General features: G+C 39.4%; 3 protein-coding genes and 1 long non-coding RNA gene across 4 annotated transcripts in view; 1 reads left to right on the plus strand and 3 right to left on the minus strand.

The window, feature by feature from the left end:
• LOC134824966 (muskelin-like) overlaps window positions 1-22,719 on the minus strand; it is a 472,587-nt gene that overhangs the window by 75,532 nt on the left and 374,336 nt on the right. The gene's annotated exons all lie outside the window — the stretch shown is intronic.
• Window positions 12,079-13,203, minus strand: LOC134825509 (uncharacterized). The gene is made up of 3 exons (XR_010161553.1): window positions 13,113-13,203; window positions 12,846-12,937; window positions 12,079-12,563 (listed from the first exon to the last, which is right to left on the minus strand). It is a non-coding gene; the product is annotated as an uncharacterized LOC134825509 (long non-coding RNA).
• LOC134825505 (inhibitor of growth protein 3-like) overlaps window positions 13,362-22,719 on the minus strand; it is a 28,506-nt gene continuing 19,148 nt past the window's right edge. Inside the window, exons 3-11 of the mRNA XM_063837732.1 lie at window positions 16,614-16,705; window positions 16,228-16,293; window positions 15,907-16,017; window positions 15,674-15,782; window positions 15,366-15,439; window positions 15,093-15,224; window positions 14,579-14,697; window positions 14,311-14,410; window positions 13,362-13,970 (exon numbers count right to left, since the gene is read on the minus strand). Of these exons, the coding sequence (XP_063693802.1) occupies window positions 13,824-13,970; window positions 14,311-14,410; window positions 14,579-14,697; window positions 15,093-15,224; window positions 15,366-15,439; window positions 15,674-15,782; window positions 15,907-16,017; window positions 16,228-16,293; window positions 16,614-16,705 (950 nt within the window). The 3' untranslated portion in view covers window positions 13,362-13,823. The remainder of the gene's footprint in view (window positions 13,971-14,310; window positions 14,411-14,578; window positions 14,698-15,092; window positions 15,225-15,365; window positions 15,440-15,673; window positions 15,783-15,906; window positions 16,018-16,227; window positions 16,294-16,613; window positions 16,706-22,719) is intronic.
• Window positions 19,245-20,987, plus strand: LOC134825382 (uncharacterized). The gene is made up of 6 exons (XM_063837559.1): window positions 19,245-19,269; window positions 19,411-19,526; window positions 19,693-19,854; window positions 20,492-20,668; window positions 20,882-20,950; window positions 20,983-20,987. The coding sequence occupies exons 3-6, from the start codon at window positions 19,713-19,715 to the stop codon at window positions 20,985-20,987; spliced, it is 393 nt and encodes a 130-aa protein (XP_063693629.1). The 5' UTR covers window positions 19,245-19,269; window positions 19,411-19,526; window positions 19,693-19,712.

The following is a 22,719-nucleotide window of genomic DNA, read 5'->3' on the forward strand; positions in this document are numbered from 1 at the left end:
TACGATGGCCCTGACCTTCTGGCTAAACTGTAAACCTCATCAAAGTATCAAAGTCAGTAATACTGAACCCTTACCTTCTGAACCTTGCTCAAAATCTGCCGACACTGGTACTGGTGGTAGTGGTTTGTCTTCATTTTTCCCTTCTGAAGCTTTAAAGATGTCAGTTACTGTTAAAGTAGTATTTGCAAATATGAAATATAAAGTTAATTAATAGTAATTATCGAAACTGTAAACCTCGTTAAATTGGTTATATCTCGGTTTTTTGGACAAATTGTTTCCTCCCTCGATTCACGCTATAGCGAGGTATTACTGTATTTATTAAACATTTATTATCATTTATGTTACCAATATAACCATGGTTTTAAAAAGTGATTTAAATAATAGAAATTTGCAAATGGACAACTTGCATGAATTGAATGAAATTAGAGATATAGCTGCATGCAACAGATGTTGGGAAAATCTTTTTCAAGGGTACAGTTTACCGCATTAAGGTATTTTTAAAATCATTTTTGTCGGTAAGATCCTGTTTTATAATAATAATAATAATATAACTGAAACTGTTATGCTCTGACCTCTGTAATAATTAGTGAACTTTCCATTTCTCCTTAGAAAACCGTAATCATTATGATTAAACCCCCTCCTATAACGGGTGATACTCTTGATTCACGATGTCAATCCTTCGCATCTCGCCGATCTGTGGTTGCGAGAAGCATTATTGGATCATGGATGCGCGCGCGCGACCCAGTAGTGCATCGCGCTACAAGCGTATACACATGGCTATGTGAAACCTCAATCGGGTCATTTTCTATCTCCAGTTGGCTGACTTAATTAGTTGCAGGTCAGAAATTCGGTAAAAATGAAAAATGTAAAATTGTTTCACTATACGACGGTTGATTAAAAAATTCTAGTCAAAATTGCAATTACATTTGACACTCTATACTGCTTCCAATACACTTTTATGAAATTGAAACTCGTTACCTGGGGACTTGACGGATGTTACTCGTCTAAATTTCTTCGAAGTAGCGCGCGCCGCTTTCTTCTCGATGGCAAGTGCTACGAAGTAGCGCGCGCCGGGCCAAATCATTAACAATGGTCAACCCGGGGACCTCAGGCTATTATGTTCATAATCATATAAACATATTCGCCGCGCCGAATAGAGCTATTCGGCGGAATGACAGGCTGAGCGCGGCCCAGTAAGAAACTTGTAGTCGAACTCCAGGATTGGCACCATTTGTTTAAAAAAACTTTCAATGTTCGGGAATCCCGATTTCCGGGAAATTTTTTCCGATTTTCGGCCGGAATCCCGGGATTTATTTCGGTCGGGATTCCCGGGATTTAAAAATGAGATCGGGACTGACTTCACTAATAGTAATACGACCCCCTGTAGAGTTTCTACGATTCAGGGCAGCCGTGCACTCGTCAGTTGTCAAACGTACGACAAAGAAATTTCAGCTTCAAAAACTGAAAATGGGACAGAGTATGGTGTATGGGACAGTATGATTTTCCAATTTTTTTCGAGATTTTGACTTCTGTCATAGTGTCAAATGTGTGTTCACTTCACTGTTCACAGTTCAGAAATTTTCATATCTGAAAATGGGCGCTCCTACTAAATCGCTCGCCCAAATTTTAAGAAAATTCTTGTGAAAAGGCCCTTTGGGTAAGAAATTGATCTGAATCGGTGTATTTTTGGACGCTGATTCCGAATCACCCCCATGACATAGGGTAAAAATGCTTCCCTGGAGAGTTATGGGCAAAAAACCGTTTTGGTCACGTGACAGGCTAGTAAAACATGAATTCGATTGTTTAGGGCTCGGGTTAGGGTTAGGGTTGTGGTAAGGGTTATAGATAGCTTCAAGGTTATGGTTACTGTTAGGGTTAGGGTTGGGATTAGGGTTTATGTAAAACCGTTTTGTACGGCTGCAAAAAATAAAAAAACCAAAGTCATGTAATGAGAAGTTCATCAAAGCTCGAGGCAAAATACGTAAAAGTAACTCGCTTACTGAACATTTTAAACAAGTAGTCATAGAAGACAGTACCGACTTAACACACGATCTCAACAAATTAACCTCTAATTTTGCGAGGCACGTGTCGGAAGCAAACAAACAACTGGAGCAGCTGAAGGAGAACGTAGTCCGTGCCCAGACGCTCGTTAAAGACCTACAACAGCCAGCAGCTCCTGCAGCCCGTGACGTCCCCCTCCTGCCGACTCCTGCCATCCTACCTACACCATCCTCAACAACTCGCAGTACTAGTAACCTGGAGCCTGAAGGTATCATGCCTTATACACTTTATGCAGAAAATTTATTTAAACAGTTTCAAGCTGCGCATTTGGACAACAACACAACATATGACCGCAATTTTGGAAATAGGAAAGTTGCCCACTATGGGAACATGCCTTATGAGTATGCTGGAGGCCGCCATGTGGCACGTGAAATCAGCACCAACACTTATCTGGCGAATATTGTTGGTCATTTGAACTCCCTATTCCCTGACCAGGCCAAACCGTTCAACAGTTTCCTCGTGACCAAATATGATAACCATATCTCACACATCCCGCCACACAGTGATAACGAGCCATCAATAGACCCAGAAAGCACCATTCTAACCATCACGCTGGGTGCCCCTCGCCCCGTAGTGTTCAGAATAAAACCACCTGGTAGCTATAAGCGGTTCTCCCTGACCCCAGAACATGGGTCAATGTACACGATGACTCGGGCTAGCCAGGATGTGTTTGACCACAGTGTACCCCGGGTCAAGGAACAAAATTTCTCTGGCACTAGAATTAGCATTACCTGCAGGGTCCTCCGCCATGCATCAGCACCATACCAGAGGGGTAATTCTAGTCATGCTCGGCCTAAAAGGGTGTTGATTCTTTCAGATTCGAAGAATAAGTCGTTTGATTGTTCCACATTGCATGAGCCAGTTGTTGCCTTCAGAGAGGATCTCTTTCATCTGCGGGATCTACACCAGCACTGCAGATCCATTGAGCAGGCTGATGTTGTTCTCCTCTCTGCGGGCATCAACGACCTCAGAAAACACCGCGTTCACCCCTCGACTCTACACAACTTTGTTGAACGCTCAGTGAATCAATATAAAAACACTAAGTTCATTTTTGATTCAATTTCACCTCTCAACATGAGCGCCGACAGATTCAACAACATGAACAAATCTATCGACCAGCTGAACATGACATTGTTCGAACTTTCAGTTCATACTTCTAACTTCAAACTGTTTGATAACTTGAAATTTGGCACCTCACACCTGGCACGAGATGGCCTTCACTTTAATTTGTCTGGTCAATCCGTGCTACCTGAGTGTTGGGTTCACTGCATTCTACTTTCTCTAGGACTAAAGAGAGGATATCTGCCCCTGCGGCGCCAGTATAGAAATTTATTATGTCAGTTTTCTTTTCGTGTTAAGTGATTAATCTTTATGATAGAATTGCTGCACTACTTAACAATTTCACTCAAGAACAGAACAAGACCGACTAAACAAGCATGTAGCTGACAGAACAAACTGCGGAAATGGTCACCTTATAAATCCACCATAATAACCTGTAAACTAAATTCGAACAAATTTCAGCCTAAGTTATACCTAAATAATATCACGTATAATTTTAATTCATCATGAGCCTCAATATTAGTCCAGCATCTATGTCCATCACTCTTCGAATGAGCTGATTGGCTGATCACATCTTATCTAATCTAAGACGAGTTATCTCCGTTTCTCAGAATATTGCTTATTTTCTCAATTTAAATAGATGAAAATGAATTCTACAGTTACGTGATTATATCACATAACTGATTATGATAGTATAACTAATCACGGACGGGCGTTGATCACGCAAACAAACTGGACACGGACGACAATAATACAAGTACAAATTACACACCGTAAAGGGAATTATTGCTCCACAGTCGGTCGTTTTATTGTTAGATTTCACATGATTGAGTTAGAAACATATAGAAAACGTATTGGCTACTTTAATAATAGCCACTCAAACAAGAAGAGAACAAAGAAAATTCAGTAATACACTCCACACCCGTTCAAAACTCATTCAAACCACATCACATATGTCTTGCTTTCATGTACTATTATTTCGTCCTTGTTCACAGTGCTGGCAAGCACGACCGGTGCATTTATTGTGGGTATACTATGTACCCCCTTTACTATTATACCCCCTTTACTATTATACCCCCTTTACTATTATACCCCCTTTACTATTATACCCCCTTTGGTACACGTTACAAGCCTCTTTCGTGCACGCGAAGCGTGCACTCCGGCAGGAGTTTTTCAGGCATTAAGACTCATCGGAAGTCGTTCAGCAGATTTATTTTTAGTTCAAAACATTCTAATTTGAAAAAAGCTAAGGCATCCCTTATGCAATGTAGAAGAGCTGTCGGCCCCACTTGGGGTATGAGCCCTAAAACATGCAAATGGATGTACACCGCTGTAATCAGACCTATTCTATCATACTGCTGTAGTATATGGATTAGAGCAACCCAAACAGACACCAACGCGAGGAAGTTCAAACGAGTTCAGGCATTGGCATTGAGAATGATGTCTGGTGCCATGCCTAGTACTCCCTTCATCGCACTGAACCACCTCACTAACACTCCAGATATCATACTTTTCCTGAGAGGTGAAGCAGCAAAGGGCACAGCCAGGCTTCAAGCCTATGGAAGCCTAACCCTCGAAACTATCGCCCCCAGAAAAGGTACCATCACAACTCACACCACTATCAACAAACAATTCATGGTAGATCTCAACATACCACCCAAAGCAGAGAGAGACCTATCTATACCAACCATGATGCTTGAACGACGCTTCACGGTCACCACTCCTGGAGCTGACAACATTGGATATAGAGGCTCACTCCAAAACACCATCGACAACATCCCCAGTGAAACCATCACCTGCTACACAGACGGGTCACGCACAGACTCAGGTAGCGGGACTGGTTATATTATCACCACAGACAACAACAACACTACACTAGATGAAAGATCATTCAAGCTTCCCGATTATTGCACCGTTTATCAAACAGAACTCACTGCCATCATCGAAGCTTGTAAATATCTATCAACTTATACAAACACACACATCATCATATGGTCAGACAGTCTCTCCTCTATTCAAGCCATATCCTCACCTTCAACGAGGAGTAGGACTACTAGAGACTGTTACGACACCCTCAATACACTCGGATCCACTAACACCTTAGAGATCAGATGGATAGCTGCACACATTGGATTGTGGGGTAATGAAAAAGCAGACGAGCTGGCCAAAAATGGTACAACCAGTGAATCCACTTTGAATTGCCCAATTCCACAATCTTACATCAAACGCCTGATCAACGACAAAGTCACAAAACTTAATCAAGAATCATGGATTACCGATGGTCCCAGACACACTAAACTGACACTTGGACATAAAAACATCAACATCATCAAAAATCTCAACACTACACTCAGTAACAACAGACAAAATTATAGAACTGCAGTGCACCTCATCACGGGACATTGTGGCCTCAACAAACACCTACATACCATTCGCAAATCAGACACAAGTGCTTGTCCTAAATGCGGCGACGAAGAGGAGACTGTCTCACACTTTCTCGGACAGTGCCCGGCTATTGCCCAAATAAGAGGTCAATATTTCCGGGACTACTACCTCTCTGTCAATGACATATTCGACAACCAACACATCTCCACCATTGTCAACTTTACAAACCACACTAAACGCTTAGTGGTGCCAGAGGAGTTGGACCAGACAGGTGTAACATAGCGACTACTTTAACGCCGTCTTATTTCGCCTCTCTCTTCCACACTCAACCACCACTTAAGCGTTTATCTATGACACACCCCACAACACTTACCATCATCCTTGATTACACATCTTGATTCCACTGGCATCCTCCCACAGGACTGCCATACCCCAGAGGTAGGCAAAGCATTCATATGCTATCCTCTCGTGGGCCAACCAGGCCCAGCCTCTCTAAAAAAAAAAAAAAAAAAAAAATTCTAATTTGATGTCAAAGATGACAGGAATAAAAAATAGTTATGTTGAGATTTTTAAGAAATTTGCATAAAATACTCGCCAGCACTGTTATACGAAATTCGGTAAAAAACCCAAAATCGCCATATTCAGGTGCCTTAAAAACCATGTTAAAATCGAGTTAGAGATCTGAAATTTTTCAGGGCGTCTAGACGTTGACCAAATCGACTGCAAAAAAAGTTTCAGGTTTCAGGAACATCGGGAAGTGGGTTTTCTAGAACCCCTGTTTTACGACAGATTGTCGGGACATAAACATACATACAGATATACATATATATTCAGGGATAGACGCTTTGCCAGTCAATTGTAGCCTGTATTTAATTGTCCGTAGATTCAAAAGTATAAAAGATACAGCCAATTCCGACCACAGGTCTTGAAAATAATTGTTTACACTTTAGTTTACATTGTATAAACAAATTATTTGACGTCATGAACACCCCTTGATGACGTCATCAAGTTAACCGTTTTTAAAACTTGATTTTTGACAAAGTAATAACTTTTAAAAATGATTTTACACCATTAAAAAGTAATTTTATTCAAAATCTGAGGAAATTTTTATCTTAGATAATTGGTCAAGCATTCTGAAAATCTACCGGAAAGTTTTTCTAGCTTGCTCCTTCATAAAGATATTCGTCATTGAAGTTTGTGTTTTTTTGAAGAATTATTTTATAAAAACGTCAATTTTGCGATTTAGTATTCTCTGGTGTTGGGCCATGCCTTGGGTTGTGGAGCTCAGTTCTGCTTCCTATAGATATAAATTGTGCATTAGGCTAGTTTTAAAGTTAAAAATCGAAAAGTTACACACGTGGGGACACGCCCAAATTGATAAAAATTGCTAAAATCACTGAAAATTGCTGTTTTCGTCATTTTCTGTCAACTTTAGAGTGCCGTTGTGATAACAGTTCTTCTTGAAATACTTTGAAACTTTGCATGCTTATCAAACTATATATACAACAATTACATGCAAAATTTTACGGTCATTCAATATTGGATGCGCACGCAACGTCCGCTCAAAGTTTGCACGTGCGAAAGGTGAGAATTTTGCTCATTTGTGATTTCCAACAAATTCTGCTTTGCCACGACAGTTTAATGTCATTATAAATGAATTTAATGCCAACTTGAATGAGTATTAAGTGGCATATTCAGTCAGTGATCGACCGCTATGCTTACCTAAACACAAAGAAATGTTTTTAAAGGAAAAATTTCGAAATTGTTGAAACTTCCTCCTTATTAATGAAGATATCAGTTTATATTTCGACTTTATAAAGTACCCTGACATTATAATCAAAAAGAGATGATATTTGACCAAAACCCATAATCATGGGTAGAGTGGACCGCTGCCAGTGTCTCTCTTTCCCAAACAAAAGGAAATGATATTAATTTGATTGACCGTTCTCAAATGCAAAATGATACCGAGAATGAAATCGGTCGCTCGCTTTTCCCATTCATTTACAATTGTAATAGATTAAGAAGAACTACCCAAAGGCAGCTGTACTCAGCAATAACGATTCAATAAACTTCAGCTAATTCAATATGTAATAACTACCACCCTTACCCCGAAATACTAGGTATCGACCCGAACGCAACCCAAAGAGATTTTTACAGCATCTGATTGATGTACCTAATCAATCGAAACTTATCACAATTCGTAAGCCGTGAATGAATGGGAAAAGCGAGCGACCGATTTCATTCTCGGTATCATTTTGCATTTGAGAACGGTCAATCAAATTAATATCATTTCCTTTTGTTTGGGAAAGAGAGACACTGGCAGCGGTCCACTCTACCCATGATTATGGGTTTTGGTCAAATATGTTACTCTGTTTTACCACCTGTATTTTGGAAAACCCACCTACAAACCCTGCTAAACTGATACAGCTTATTAAATCTCCACTCCTACTAAATATTAACAGTCTTGGTAATTTACTTTGCAATTTCTACCTTGTTATCTTTGGTATTGCAATTAGACGTACAATGAGTAGCTTATCTATTAGAGGTAAAACACTACATACGTTGTTTGTTAAATACAATCCCAAACGAGGCTTAATCCCATATCTACAAAATATAACTGCATCACTTTACCTTTGGATACTACTCATAAACTTTCTCCTTATCTTTATTTGTAACCCTAGCATGAAAAATCCAGGACCCCCGGGAAACTGCTCAGTTTTTTATTGTAACGTTCAGGGCTTGATCCCTTTTGGTGAACTTGGAGATGCAAATCCCACTCTCCACTCTACAAAAATTCACGAACTAAACCATTTTATTTATATCAATAAACCAGATATTTTAGTTTATAATGAAACATGGTTAAAGGACAATATCCATGATAGTGAAATCATCTCGACAGCTGATTACAAAGTATTTAGACTTGACCGTTCTAGCTTTACTCATCCCCCGGACCCCCAGAATAGTCGGAAATTGGGGTGGTGTCCTTATTGCCATAAAACATTGTCTTGACATAGAATCTAAAATCATTCCTGTCAAATGTAGAGCCGAGATTTTGAGTATTGAGCTTTCTGACAAGTTAGGAAGAAAATCCATATTAAGCTCGTTCTACAAAGTTGGCACACTTGGCAATGATAACCATGATAGAGTCAAGCAATACCTACATAACATCCGTAGGCGTAGAAGAGTACAGAGCATTACCTTGGTTGGTGATTTGAATATGCCCCAGGTCAGATGGGATGAGGGCTCCTCCTCTGTTCCTATTGAACAAGCATTCATTGATACGTTTAATGATTTATCTTTACAGCAGCTGGTAACAGACCCTACACATTACAGGGGAAATGTTCTAGATGTAGTTTTGACGGATAAGCCAGAAATTATATCAGACTTAATTGTTGACAGTAAACATGGTATTTGTGGGTCGGATCACTATGCGATAAGATTTGACATAAGACTTAACGCTAGAAAGAAAAAGTCTACCAAACGAAAAATCTATAGCTTCAAAAGGGCCAATTGGACCAATTTAAATAATGCACTGAATTCTGAAAACTGGGAACATCTACTTAGTGGTAAACCAGTCGAAGAGGCCTGGTCAGTTTTCAATACTATTTTCACTTCTCATTGTAATTCACATATTCCTAAGATATCTGTCTCCGATGAATTTCAACCCCCATGGTTTGACTCAGATGTCTTTGATTTATGTAGAAAAAAGGAGCGACTACATGACGAATGGAAACAGTCTTCTAATCCAAAAAAATATTTAAAATTTTCCAAAGCTAGGAGGGATTTTAAAAATCTCGTTGATGCAAAATTGGACGCAAACTTTGAAGATGATGATAACAGAAATCTCATTAACAAAAAGTTCTGGTCTTTTGTGAAATCTAAATCAAACTCTAATCGCATTCCTAAAACAGTCAGCTACAATGGTTGCCTACGGTCCGATCCGCAAGGACAGTGTGAGTTATTCAATAAATATTTTAACGAACAGTTTACAGAGGGTAGTGATTATGATATAGATATCGACTTTTCCAGTGACCGTGATTTTCAGGTCAATTTCGACACTTGTAAAATCAAAGGTTTACTTGAAAATATTGATCCAATTAAAGCGCAAGGGGCCGACAATATCCATGGAAGAATTTTAAAGTACTGTTCAGTGAGCCTGTCTAAGCCTCTTGCTATCCTTTTTGAAGCTTCTTATAAAACTGGATGTATTCCAGCAGATTGGAAAATGGCAAACGTTGTTCCAGTTCATAAAAAAGGCTCTAAAATTGAAGTTAACAACTATAGGCCAATTTCTCTGACAAGCATTATTATGAAAGTTTACGAAAAAGTAATCCGGGATGAATTGCTCAATCGATGTGAACATCTTATTGATCAACGTCAACATGGTTTTATGAGTAGGAAATCATGTACAACTCAGCTAGTAAATTTCTGTGACAGCTTAGCCCTATCTCTCAATGACAATGTTCGCACTGACATAATATACTTTGATTTCCAAAAAGCTTTTGATTCTGTCAACCACGACATAATTCTGTTGAAGCTCAAAGAACAATATAACATTGATGCATCTCTACTGAGATTCTTCAAGTGCTACCTTGAAAACAGATACCAAAGGGTTGTCATTGGAAATAAAATGTCTGCTCCCTGTCAGGTTAGATCAGGTGTCCCCCAGGGCTCAATTTTAGGGCCTCTTTATTTATACTTTTTCTTAATGACATTACAGAGGATTTGTCACCGGAAACAAATATAACCATGTATGCTGATGATACAAAAATATGGCGTAGAATCACGTCCCAGGATGACCATTGGCTGCTCCAGCGGGATATTAACAGTCTTCAAAATTGGGCTCATCATAATAAGATGGTGTTTCACCCTTCAAAAAGTCACGTTCTTTCTATTACCCGAGCATATTCTATGAATCGTAGTGTTAATTTTGTGTACTCAATGAATGAAACGGCTATCGAATACACAGACATTGTAAAAGATCTTGGAGTTCATATCAATAGTAAGTTAGATTGGTCACATCACTGTGATATGATATACTCTAAGGCTAGTCAGAGGTTAGGCCTTCTAAAAAGAACATGTTACTTCACCAAGAACACTAAAAAACGTCGGGCCTTCTATCTATCTCAGGTTAGAAGTCATTTCGAACACTGCACAATTGTCTGGCGGCCTCATTCAGAAACCTCGGTGGAGAAACTTGAATCGATACAAAAAAGAGGTATCAAGTGGATCCTTAATGATATTTACTTGAGCCTTAGGGACAAAAAAAGGTATTTCATAGCGTGTAAGGAACTAAATATCCTTACACTCTCGGTAAGGTTTGATTACAAGGATATATTATATTTTCATAATATTTTTTATGACATGTCAGTTGTGACATTTCCACCTTACTTACGACGTTTCATGGGAAGTAGGTTAAGGCGATCACATCTAGACGATCTCAGTATGATTAGTGACATTTCTCCTCAAGTTCCACAAAACCTTACGTCAAGCCAGACCAGATGTTCAGGCATATCTAAGTCTTACTTTTACAGAGCACACATTCTTTGGAATAAACTCCCTTATGAATTAAGGGAAATCTCAAGGCCATCCGTGTTTAAAACCCATTTAATTAAGTACCTCTGGACAGTTCTAAACGACCATATAACATCCTCTGACAGTTAAACAATTTACCTTAATGTAACTATATTGTCTAAATATAAATTGATATGAAGTATAATTAATAAAATATGTTAAATAAAGTGTGTTTATAATTATGATTTATGGTACATTGTTATTTATTATATTTATATTTTAGGCTGTAACCTTATTAGTTCAATGGAATAAACCTAGCATGCCTTGGTTGCAGCATCGCTTCACTTATAGGTGCATTTAGGGCCCGATGTAATTGCTATGATCAGTTTACTGGTCAACTGGTGTTTCGGTGTCCCTTATTTTGTTTACACTCGGTCACTTGTCAAGGCATGTAAGGTCATTCGGCGATATTTTCTTTGAAATAAAATGATGTATTTGTGTAACAATTTGAAAGTTTATTGATTAAAAAAAAAAAAAAGTGAAATTTTTGGGCGAGCGAATTAGTAAGAGCCGAAAATGGGACAGAATTTTGAAAATACAAGTTTTAATTTCGTTTTGTTAAACTTTCTGCTGTGAGCTTCCTCCGAGCGAAATAAAACTTCTAGCACCTCAATCATGTCATTTGCCATCGACAGTTGACCGACTAATTGGTTGCGGGTCAGAAATTTGGTCAAAACTGTAAAATTTCGGCCCTTGAAATTTCAGCTTCAAAAACTGAAAATGGGACAGAGTATGGGACAGTATGATCTTCCAATTTTTTTCGAGATTTTGACTTCCATTACCCCAATTTGGATTCGTACCATCATCAATTAACTGACTAATTGATTTCTGGGCAAAAATCTCATCCAATCTGTTAAATTTGTGTCATGTCGTGATATAAGCGAGCCAAAGTCCAGCAAGTTTCATAATAAATTCTTACGTGTTCCGAAAAAATAATAGATTCGGTCATTATCTATGGTACCACAACCCCCTACCACAAGTGACAAGTAATAATTCAAATTCAGTATCCAGAAATGTTAAAGCCGTTTTCGAGCACAAAACATTTTAAAAATAAAGATATTTATGTAATACGTAATACCAATTAGAATGAATAACTTAACTTAATAACTTGGCCATCCTAGCTATTTACATCTAGAGCTCAATTAGAAACTTAGAAAACATTCCACGACATGGGTCTAATACCATATACCGTCTATAACAGTTCGACATAGGATCAGAGGATTATACGATAAACATCCAGTACAAAGTATAGTCTACTAATTCTCATTAATTTAATATTACTCGAAGTATAGGACAACGTAAAAAAGCTTAAATTAAATCTCTGCAAATTTATTCAACGCATAATGAATGATGATCCATAATTATCATTATAGCAGATTTAAAATTCACGTAGCGGGGGTGAAGGGCTGGGCTATCACTGTGTACATATCTCCGATGGCTGCTGGTGTCTCCTTAACACAATACTAATGTTCGTAGTCGTACAGCTGAAATTGTTTCAATGTATGGGATATGTAGAACAACTACGGGATATTGCAGATATTCAAGTTGAATATTCATAATATGGTTACGCTGCTTAATGTTTAGCAGATTCAGTTCGGTTACGCGGCTCCAATGAACTAATCTTAAAATTTTGAGCGGTGCAACTAAACATAACAGGACCGAACCTAGAACTGAAGCTATAATTAAGTTCAATAGTATTGCTAATGACTTAATGGGCCAACTAACAATAGTCAATATACGCAACGACAATAAATATTTAGTGAAACCTTTTGACCGAGGGGCCTGCCGGTAATCCTGAAATCTCTGCCTCTGGTTACCCATCCCATCTCCGATCTGTCATTATCCGGGAAACTCTTTCCTGGGGAGAGGTAAAGTTATCATACCACGTGACGTCATGATACAACGTGACGTCATAACACAACATGACGTCATAAAACAACGTGACACTACAAATACGTGTTATGTGTTAAAAATCAGCTCTATCATTGATCATCACATTAAAGTAAAATCACTTGACAAGTAGGATGACTTACCGAAGCGGTGGTAATCCTTGAGAATGAGGAACCTTGTAGCTCCGTAATAGAGTCCAACTATCGAACCAGCTGGCAGTAACACGTGGTACCACATGCTGTACACGTGTTATGGAGTTAGTAACACGTGTTATAGAGTTTTTAGATAATATTAATATATTGAAGTTTGATAACATCACTTTTAAGATAAAACTTATATATTCGTATAAGATAACAGCTTGTTGAATAAAACTTGTTACTGTATTATTGTTTCGCAATATTCATGTTTTGAATTCTTCTTTCTTTTCCATTTTTCAGAAACATAGTTTGAATACATTGTCGAATAAAACAAGTTAAAAGGGTCCATATATCAAATTCAAGTATCAAATAATAATAAAACATTACTAGTTTGATAACTAGTTTGGCTCAGCAAAACCTATACAGAAAGGACACGATAACATAATACACCATCAGCATTACCATTTAAATTAATCAAACATTCCTCAACACTGAAACCCACTGAATTTTAGTGCACCACACCACTTTCCCCCTTATACTTAAAATATCTACTTTAAAAACTGTACCACCTCAACTAGTATATAGTATAGCACCAACTTCTTAAAATTCAATCAGCCTGCCTTCTGCTATCGAAATTAACTAATCTGCTTCAAAAACTCTATCCGATAAAATTCATGGATAAGTATTCCATGTAACTCTGTCTCACCACTGTCCTCTTCATTTCTTCCTCTTAAGACTCTCCTCTCGGCACTGAGGACAGTACCACTTTCCTTTGGGAGCGTCACTCAGCTCCACACACGGGTAATGGAACCACTCTATTGGACAGCTGGGATTATCACATCCTACCATGTCACCATACGATACCTGGTGTTAGGGGGTGTCATGTGGTATCACACAATGTACACACGAGCATGAAGGAGACAAAGAGATATATAGAGATACAGAGATACAGAGATATAGAGATACAAACAGGCAGATTGAGCAGACAGACAGATTGAGCAGACAGACAGACAGACAGACAGACAGACAGACAGACAGACAGACAGACAGACAGACAGACAGACAGACAGACAGACAGACAGACAGACAGACAGACAGACAGACAGACATACAGACAGACAGACAGACAGACAGACAGACAGACAGACAGACAGACAGACAGACAGACAGACAGACAGACAGACAGACAGACAGACAGACAGACCTGGTTACAAATGCAATATCTGGGTTCGTTAGGATCAACATATTGCCAGTCTACTTCAAACACCTCTTGAGAGGACTGGTACTCTAACTTCTTGTTCAACCTGCCAACAAATTATAATTGGCTTCCTATGTTTTAAACCGTTTAAAATATATCACAAACAAATTTCAAAATCCGACCCCAAAATCATATTTCTAAAAGCTAAACAGGAAAATACTTGACGAACAGCAATCAATAAAAACTATATAAATGTAAATAAAAGTAAACAGACCGCAGCTGATTTCCGTTAATAGTCTGAGCCAGCCCCTCCGGCGGACACGGATTACCGGTCCCTGGTCCGAACATGGCCGGACGTTTCCTCTTTATAGGCGGGTGGTTCAGATTCTGGGTCTGAGGTGAAAGTTTTGTTAAGAATGGTAAATTTAGGAATAGCATTTAACGGTGTTAGGAAGTGAGGTTCCTATCAGAGAATACAGTCTCCAGGGGGGGGGGGGGGGTCTTCAGGGGGGGGGGGGGGGAGGTCTCCAGGGGGGGGGGGGGGGGTATCCAGGGGTGGGGGTCTTCAGGCTGCGCAAAGAATTACAAAATAAATATTTATTTTGAGTTGTCTAGGTCTCCAAATAAATAATTGTGTCATCACACTACACTTCGTGAGGTCGAACCACAGTTCGTGATGTCACATAACACTTCATGACGTCTCACTGCATTTGTGACGTCACACCACACTTCGTGACGTCACACCACACTTCGTGACGTCACACCACACTTTTTGACGTCAGACTAACCTTGATGGTGGTGTTCATACTGGCTATTTCAGTAGTAGGAGTGATGGGTAGGGAGTTAGAGGTGGATGCTGTGTCGTGATCTCTTTTCCTCTTTCGTACGTAGTGCATTAGGTCTGTAGACAAATCGGACACCTGCACAATTTACAGTTTGATTTCATGTTAGTTATAATCGATATTATAATACTAAGTGTTAGAATACTGACATTTCAATAAGGAGATTGGGGGTGGGGGTATATTACCACTGATTAGTGATTGGGGGTGGGGGTATATTACCACTGATTGAGGAGAGTTTGTTTCGTTGTTGATATCTTCGTACAACATTCTGTAATCATCCAGACCCTCCAAACCTGAAAAAGTGTAAATATAGCTGTTTTGATCCAGGTTCTGGGAGAGACCTATTGAAGTTGGTTACTTAAAGATGGTTAAAGATGGTGGTGTGGGTTATCATTTAGAAACTGAAGATAAGACTGGTGGCCTAGTGGAGACTGTTTTTGAACTCATTAAGCCCACACTAATACTATGGTACCTGTTACTAAGTTAATAAGTTAATAAGTTACTAAGTTGCTAAGTTACTAAGTTACCTGTTCCAGCTCCATCAACCTCGTAGTCAGAGAAGTTATCAAAAGAGTTAGCATCGTACGTTGTAGTGGACTTCTTTTTCAGGGGTTTGGGAGAGTCAGGGGGTTCAGGCTGAAAGATTAAATTCTTTCATATTTTATTTTGTTCTTAAAATTTTTCTATTTCAGGATTTTGTCAGGGTTGGGGGGAAATGGGGTAAAATTTGTCGAATTTGTAACCTCCTCCGCAAACCCACCTCTTTCATAGCCATCTGTTCCAACACGTCAGTAATACCCTCACTGTCAGCCTCTAGTTCTGCCTTGAACTTACCCAGCTCCTTCTCCAGCTTCTGTAGGTATCTGGACACCTGTGTATAGGGCTGTTAGGGGGCCGGGGGTGTTTCTGTACAGTGTACAAGACACAATGAGTTGTAATTAAAATAGTTTCAAATCTACAAATCTAGATTCTACATGATGTTGTAGTCAATTTGTGGTGGTGTTGATAACTGTGATCACTGATGTTGTTATTATTAATCGTTGTGTAATAACAACATCAGACATATAAACAAAGTACAAACCGAGGCATGTAGCTGAGTCGACAGAGAAACCTTTTCGTCTGCTATCTCCATAATTCTCTTAAACGTCTGAGGGTAACAGCTAATTAACAACAATTAACGCATAATTAGTTAATTAGTAACAGAGATGTCTGTGTACATGAGTTGTGTGTGTATATGTGACCGCACGGGCAAATTGGATAAGAATTTGCAGGTGCACAGAGTAATAAACTTTCTTGGGATGACAACTTTCTGACTTTCTTCTCAGTGTTTTAAACCGGCGCGGCTATAACTTGTCATAACAAATCTGTGATTTCTAGAATATATGAAAACTGACCCTCAAATAATACGATAAGGTTCTTCCTACTTATATATTATAAACAAAGTGGTTCACAGAAGTAAACACTAACATTGAGAATGGGTTGTTGTTCTATCTCCCACTCCTCCTTCGTCATCTGCTTAGCCTTTTCACAGAACACAGATATCTCCTGCTGCACCTCTCCTGAAGTAAAGTGTAAAGTAAGTAAAGTATTAAGGGGGGGGGGGGGGGGGGGTTCACCCTGATTTTTTGTGAAACTTGGTTTCGAGATAGCAGTTGACCAACAAACTAGGACCAGTGACCAATCTTTTGAGGGGGTCCCGGACCCCAACCGCCAAACGGTGCCCGCGGGGCAGCCACGCCCATATTTTGTCCAAATCAGGCCCAATTTAGCCAAATACCCTAAACATGCCCAAAACCCAGATTTTAGGTGCTTTACTTGTAGCTAGTGGTCCCCTGAACTCTTTATATGAAGTTTCATCAAGATTGGACAAAAAATGACTGAGTTATGAGCTAAAAACTATATGCCCATATTTGGGCATACGCACTAAATTTGATCGATTTTGCCCATAAATTGGTCAAATATAAATATTTTTGAATGAAACTAACTTTATATGAAAGGTAAGCCCAAACTACACATTCTCTATGATTATCAGCTCAATATCTACCTAACTGTGGATTCTGTGTTCAAATATTCACAAAAAATGAACAAAATCGCCCATATCTCATGCAAATTTTAGAATTTGGCCGCCAAATTTTTTTAAAGGCCTAACTCAAAATTCTGTCCCAAAACTTAAGGTCATGAGACAATTCTACGTTGATCCTGAAAATTTCATGAAAAAATATTGAAACCCTATTGAGTTCTATTGTTTTGAGCGAAGTCAGTTTTGCAAATATCGCGAACTGAGATATGGGCGATTTTGTTCATTTTTTGCGATTATTTGAACACAGAATCCACAGTTAGGTAGATATTGAGCTGATAATCATAGAGAATGTGTAGTTTGGGCTTACCTTTCATATAAAGTTAGTTTCATTCAAAAATATTTATATTTGACCAATTTATGGGCAAAATCGATCAAATTTAGTGCGTATGCCCAAATATGGGCATATAGTTTTTAGCTCATAACTGAGTCATTTTTTGTCCAATCTTAATCACCCTACGCGCGTGGGATGGACTCCTGGGGTGGACTTTTATTCAGCGCGTATTTTGTAGCCTGTTCAACTTGACGTTTTGATTCGTTACTATCTCAATGTCACAGATACACAGAATGTGAGGTGATCATTTTAAAGAGAAACGTCTCAGCTTTCACCTGGTGTAAAGTTTATCTTTGTACTCAAAATATAGCTCGCTCAGTGTGCAATAGAAGTTGACAATACAATAACCACGTCCGCGACCGGTCGTCAGATACCGGAGTGTTGCACAAAATTGGGTCCCCAAATTAAAATTCTATGACACAGTTACCATGCAGAAATGTCTAGGGAAACATTTGGTGAAAGTTTCAACTCTCTACTATAAAAATAGCGATAGTTATTGAAGATAAACCGTGAGAAACTCCCTCTTGTCGAGATCGACGCTCTAGGAACCTCCCTTCTGTACCACGTGACAACGATTAGAGCGTCACGTGGCCGTCACGTGACACAAGTGCGCGCGTTGGCTCGAGCATTCTCGTGGGAAATCCTGATTGCCTGATCGATCTCGTGGGAAATCCTGATTGCTACGGAAAGGGCTGACAACCACTGTTATTTTCGTTCCTCAATTTTCCAGTTCACTTGCTCAGTGCTGTCAGTTGTTAGTCTTATCATTGTCACTTGATAACTTTATCCGTGTGCACTTTCTCGAAACTCACTTATCTTTGTCAAGACTCAGCTTATCTCAGATCTAAATGTTGCCTTAACAGACTTACTGGTCACTGCACTGGGCCCTCCTTTAAATGCAAATATCATATGAGCAGCCGATCGATTTATTGCTTGAACTGTGCATCCTTTTTAAAAAATACATAAGGTCAATTTTTCTATCGTGAAACTTAGTCACTGAAAGTGAAGACAACGCAATCTGGCTGTGCCGGTTCCCCTCTGCCTAGATCACTTAGAATATCCATAGTTAGCAATACTTTAATCGTTTAATGCAGCGATATAGCCAGTTATTAATGCCACATTGTAGATTTTAGCCTGTTCCAATCATCCTTATATCGAGTTAATGAAATTTATGAAATTGCCTACCGTTCAAATCGCTCTCTGTTGTTAGCACCACACTGATTAACTACAATGTTCCAATTTTTTAGAATTATGTCCGACATAATTCTAATTTTTGCTGTTACAGCAGATAGTTATGGTGAAATGGCACGCAGGAATAAGTCATCCCTGTCCTCCAAAAAGCACATGAAAAGGTACTTGGTAAGCCATGTCCTTTCCAATATCAAATCCAATGTATCACAATCTGTGGACTTTTTACTCAAAAACTAGATTGATTAATTGATAATTCATTGCTGATTGTTCACGCGCCCTGTATGGAAGTATAAAAATGGTAATCCGCATACTCCAGGAAGAATTGAAGCAATCTCAAGAGAAAAGAAGGGAATCTGGATCCTTCGTCGGATCGTCACAGAGCTTAGAGGGGAGCTCTACGCTTCACTGGCCATGCAAAGCAGGGAGAGTGACGGAGGCGGAGGCACTGCTGGCTGCTGGAGCGGACATTAACAAGCTGGACAGAGCGCAGTTTAACCCTTTCATGGACGCGATCAACTCAGGTAAATCATTTGACCGCCTTAACAATATGGGTTTATCTAACATTGGTAATAGTAGCAAGAGGTTTTAGTCATGGTCTGATAATCAATTATTTGAATATTGAAGGATTAAATTTGGTAACTTGATGATCACATAATTAACAGGACAGGTCGACTGTGCTAGATGGCTGCTGAGGCAAGACGGTTGAAAGCTCCAGCCCGAGATATGGTCGTTTTGTAGGGAGAGGGGGCTAGAGTCAGTGCTAACAGCTTAACAGAAGGTAAAATCCTGAACTTTTGTTCATTGATTCTTTGAATCAATGAACAGATTCAAAGAATCAATGAACAATCGTTCAGATGTAAAAATTATTTATTCACTATTTTGCATCACATTTAGTTACAGGACTGACATGCGACATCCGTCGTTGACCTTTGTCTTTATTTCAGCAAGGTACGGAGAGCGATCCATGGCTGTCCCGATAGACCCACTCAGACTCCTGCCGGAAGATACTCCTCCGGTTGATCCAGATGAGACAGTTCTAGCAGATGATCAGTTACAGACTGAAGAACATATCCCACAGATCAATGCGTCAACATCTGCAAATGAAGGTACTTCAATCTGCTCTTCTTGTATATGTCTTTGTGCCTGCGTCTGTGATTGTACTGAAGTGTACTCTGTGTGTTTGTGCCTGTGTCTGTCTTTGTATCGAGTGTGTGTCTCTGATTGTACTGCGTGTGTCTGTAATTGTAATGTAGTGTACTGAAGTGAACTATGTGTGTTTATGTGTCTGTGTGTGTATGTGTGATGTGTCTGTGTGTGTTTGTGGGTGTGTTTGTGGGTGTGTGTGTATGTCTGTGTGTAACTGTGTCTGTCTGTGTGTCCGTCTGTGTCTGTGTTTATGCTGTGTCTGTGTGTCTATGTCTGTATGTGTTTGTGGGTGTGTGTATCTGTCTGTCTGTCTGTCTGTCTGTCTGTGTGTGTGTGTGTGTGTCTGTCTGTCTGTCTGTGTGTGTGTGAGTGAGTGTGTGTCTCTGTGCGTCTGTGTGTGTGTGTGTGAGTGTGTCTCTGTGCGTCTGTGTGTGTGTGTGTGTGTGTGTGTGTGTGTGTGTGTGTGTGTGTGTGTGTGTGTGTGTGTGTGTGTGTGTGTGTGTGTGTGTGTGTGTGTGTGTGTTCTTTCATAGAAGTTGTTATTTCCAAGATACGAAGTTCGAAAAGCTAGCATTTAGTAATAGACGAATTTTGCAGCTGATATCAGAATCGAAATGATGATGGTACTACACGAGATGCTCATGGAAAAGGTATCAGTTTGCTTTCCTCCTCCCACGAGCAGTACAAAGTGTGGGTTCAACTTTAATCTGATAGAAGATATCGTATGCGGAACCCAAGCCCGGCTATGTCTGTACATAATAACGAAAGAAACCGGTAAGTTTTTAATCATGTAAATGTTCGGCCGAACGTTTGCTTTCATTTTAGACTAGTGACGAAAATCAACAATCGTTTGCCAGTTTGGTTAGTAAAATCGACAAAAAATAGTCCATTCCCCAAGGCCATGATATTCGAATTCTACCCGTTGAAATCGGCCACTCTGATTTTTATCATTGAACTTTGCATTGATGACATGTTCATTCTCTACAGGTTATGCTGCGAGGGCGTTTAGCTCGATAGATGTTGAAAATGCCCACAGCATTATAAATCATTTGGACCGCCGCGGGGTCCAAAACTCCTCAATCGAAGAGCTTAGTAGGCATGTCAGCAACCTACAGAGACTTCAAATTCTCAGGAAAACCTCTCTAGGACGGTAATACATTAACTTGTTTAGTTAATAAATTTAATAAGTAGATTTTGAGTGATGATTACTCAATACTGATATCGAGGTACCATAAAAAGGGTATATAAACTTATCACTTATGCTTATATGCTTATACTCTTATACTATCAATGAATATCAAATCGCCTTCTCTAGTTATCAAACCCAACATAAATTAAATCTCTGCCTACAAGGACTATTCGATATTTACAACAGACCGAGTGAATGTCTCAATCTTTTCAGGAAGCTTTATACTCCGACATCCACAATTTACCACGCCCCTGAGATCGACAAAGGTCTTTCTGATAGATTGACTTCCAGCCAATTCGATCTATCGAAGCCGAGTGGGAAGAACAAAGAACTGAAACCCATGGTCGCAACGATGCTCCTCGCGGACAAGGGAGAGTTAGGGCCATCGGTGGTCACAAGACTGCAGAATATTTATTTTTTAAGCGTTGAGGTTGTCACGAAAGCGTACTGTAACGGGACGTGGACTGTATCAGATTTGAGTGATTTGATTTTGTGATTTGCAGTTCACGTGATTTTATTGTGATCTTAGACTGTAAAAACTATAAAGGTTCAAGTTGAACTATCGTCGCCATGATTATGTATTTTGGAACTGTTCACGTTGAAATTGCTTCGTTAATCAGCAGTCTTCCTTGGTTACCTTCTACTGTGTAATGCAGCTACGATCAACGATACTTAGCTAGTACATTCATAGTAACTGCACTGAGAAGAGTAAAAAATTTGAGCTTTGACGGAATAACATTTCCTTGTTTTTAGATACGGTTACTATTCTAGTGAGGGGTTCATAGCTGACCATTAAGGTCTTACTCACAATAATTTGTGCTCTGATATTGGCCGTACTGACTGCTGTTGAAAAAGCCACGCCATCAGATGCGCGTCGCGAGAGTCCACCCCAGTAGACCCCACTACGTACAAAATTTGAAATTTTCCCAAAAACTTCTGATTAAGCTAGTTTGTTTTCAATAACTTTTGCAATATTAACAGTAGACCCTTCAAATTTTCACCAAATGTTACTCCAGACATTTCTGCATGGTAACTGTGTCATAGAGAGACAAAGCAGACTGTCAATTTTTCACCAAATGTTACTCCAGACATTTCTGCATGGTAACTGTGTCATAGAGAGACAAAGCAGACTTCTGGACTAGAACTCGGGAGAACAAGAACTCCAACTTCTTTCCTGAAGATTCGAAACTTCCTCACAATTACATGTTGACCTCAAACCAATCTCAGCTCAACGACAGGGGTATCAGGGTAATTATGGGCAACTTCAGGACCAGCCTCGACAACACTTTCACCAGAGGCTCTCGTTAGTCCTTTTTCTTTTCTTCATCTTTTCACCTTCTTTTCTTTTCTCTCCAGGTCCCTCTCTGAACTTTCCTCATCATGGACTTTGCTAACTCTATTATCTCCTGGAACGTAGCAAACATCCATGGCCTGCTTGGTAACAAGACAGAAGATCCAGACTTTCTCGATTTTATCACACCTCACGACGTTATCTGCCTTCAAGAAACTGGATGTGAAGTGTCTCTGAAAGGATACAAATCATACAACAACACACGCAAGACTGGGAGAGGTGGTGGTGTCACCACATTGGTGAAAAACTCGATATTGAAGTACTGCTCAGCTGTTGACACCAATC

The sequence above is a fragment of the Bolinopsis microptera genome, chromosome 13 (assembly GCF_026151205.1).
Source record: "Bolinopsis microptera isolate Bmic1 chromosome 13, MBARI_Bmic_1.0, whole genome shotgun sequence".
NCBI lineage: Eukaryota > Metazoa > Ctenophora > Tentaculata > Lobata > Bolinopsidae > Bolinopsis > Bolinopsis microptera.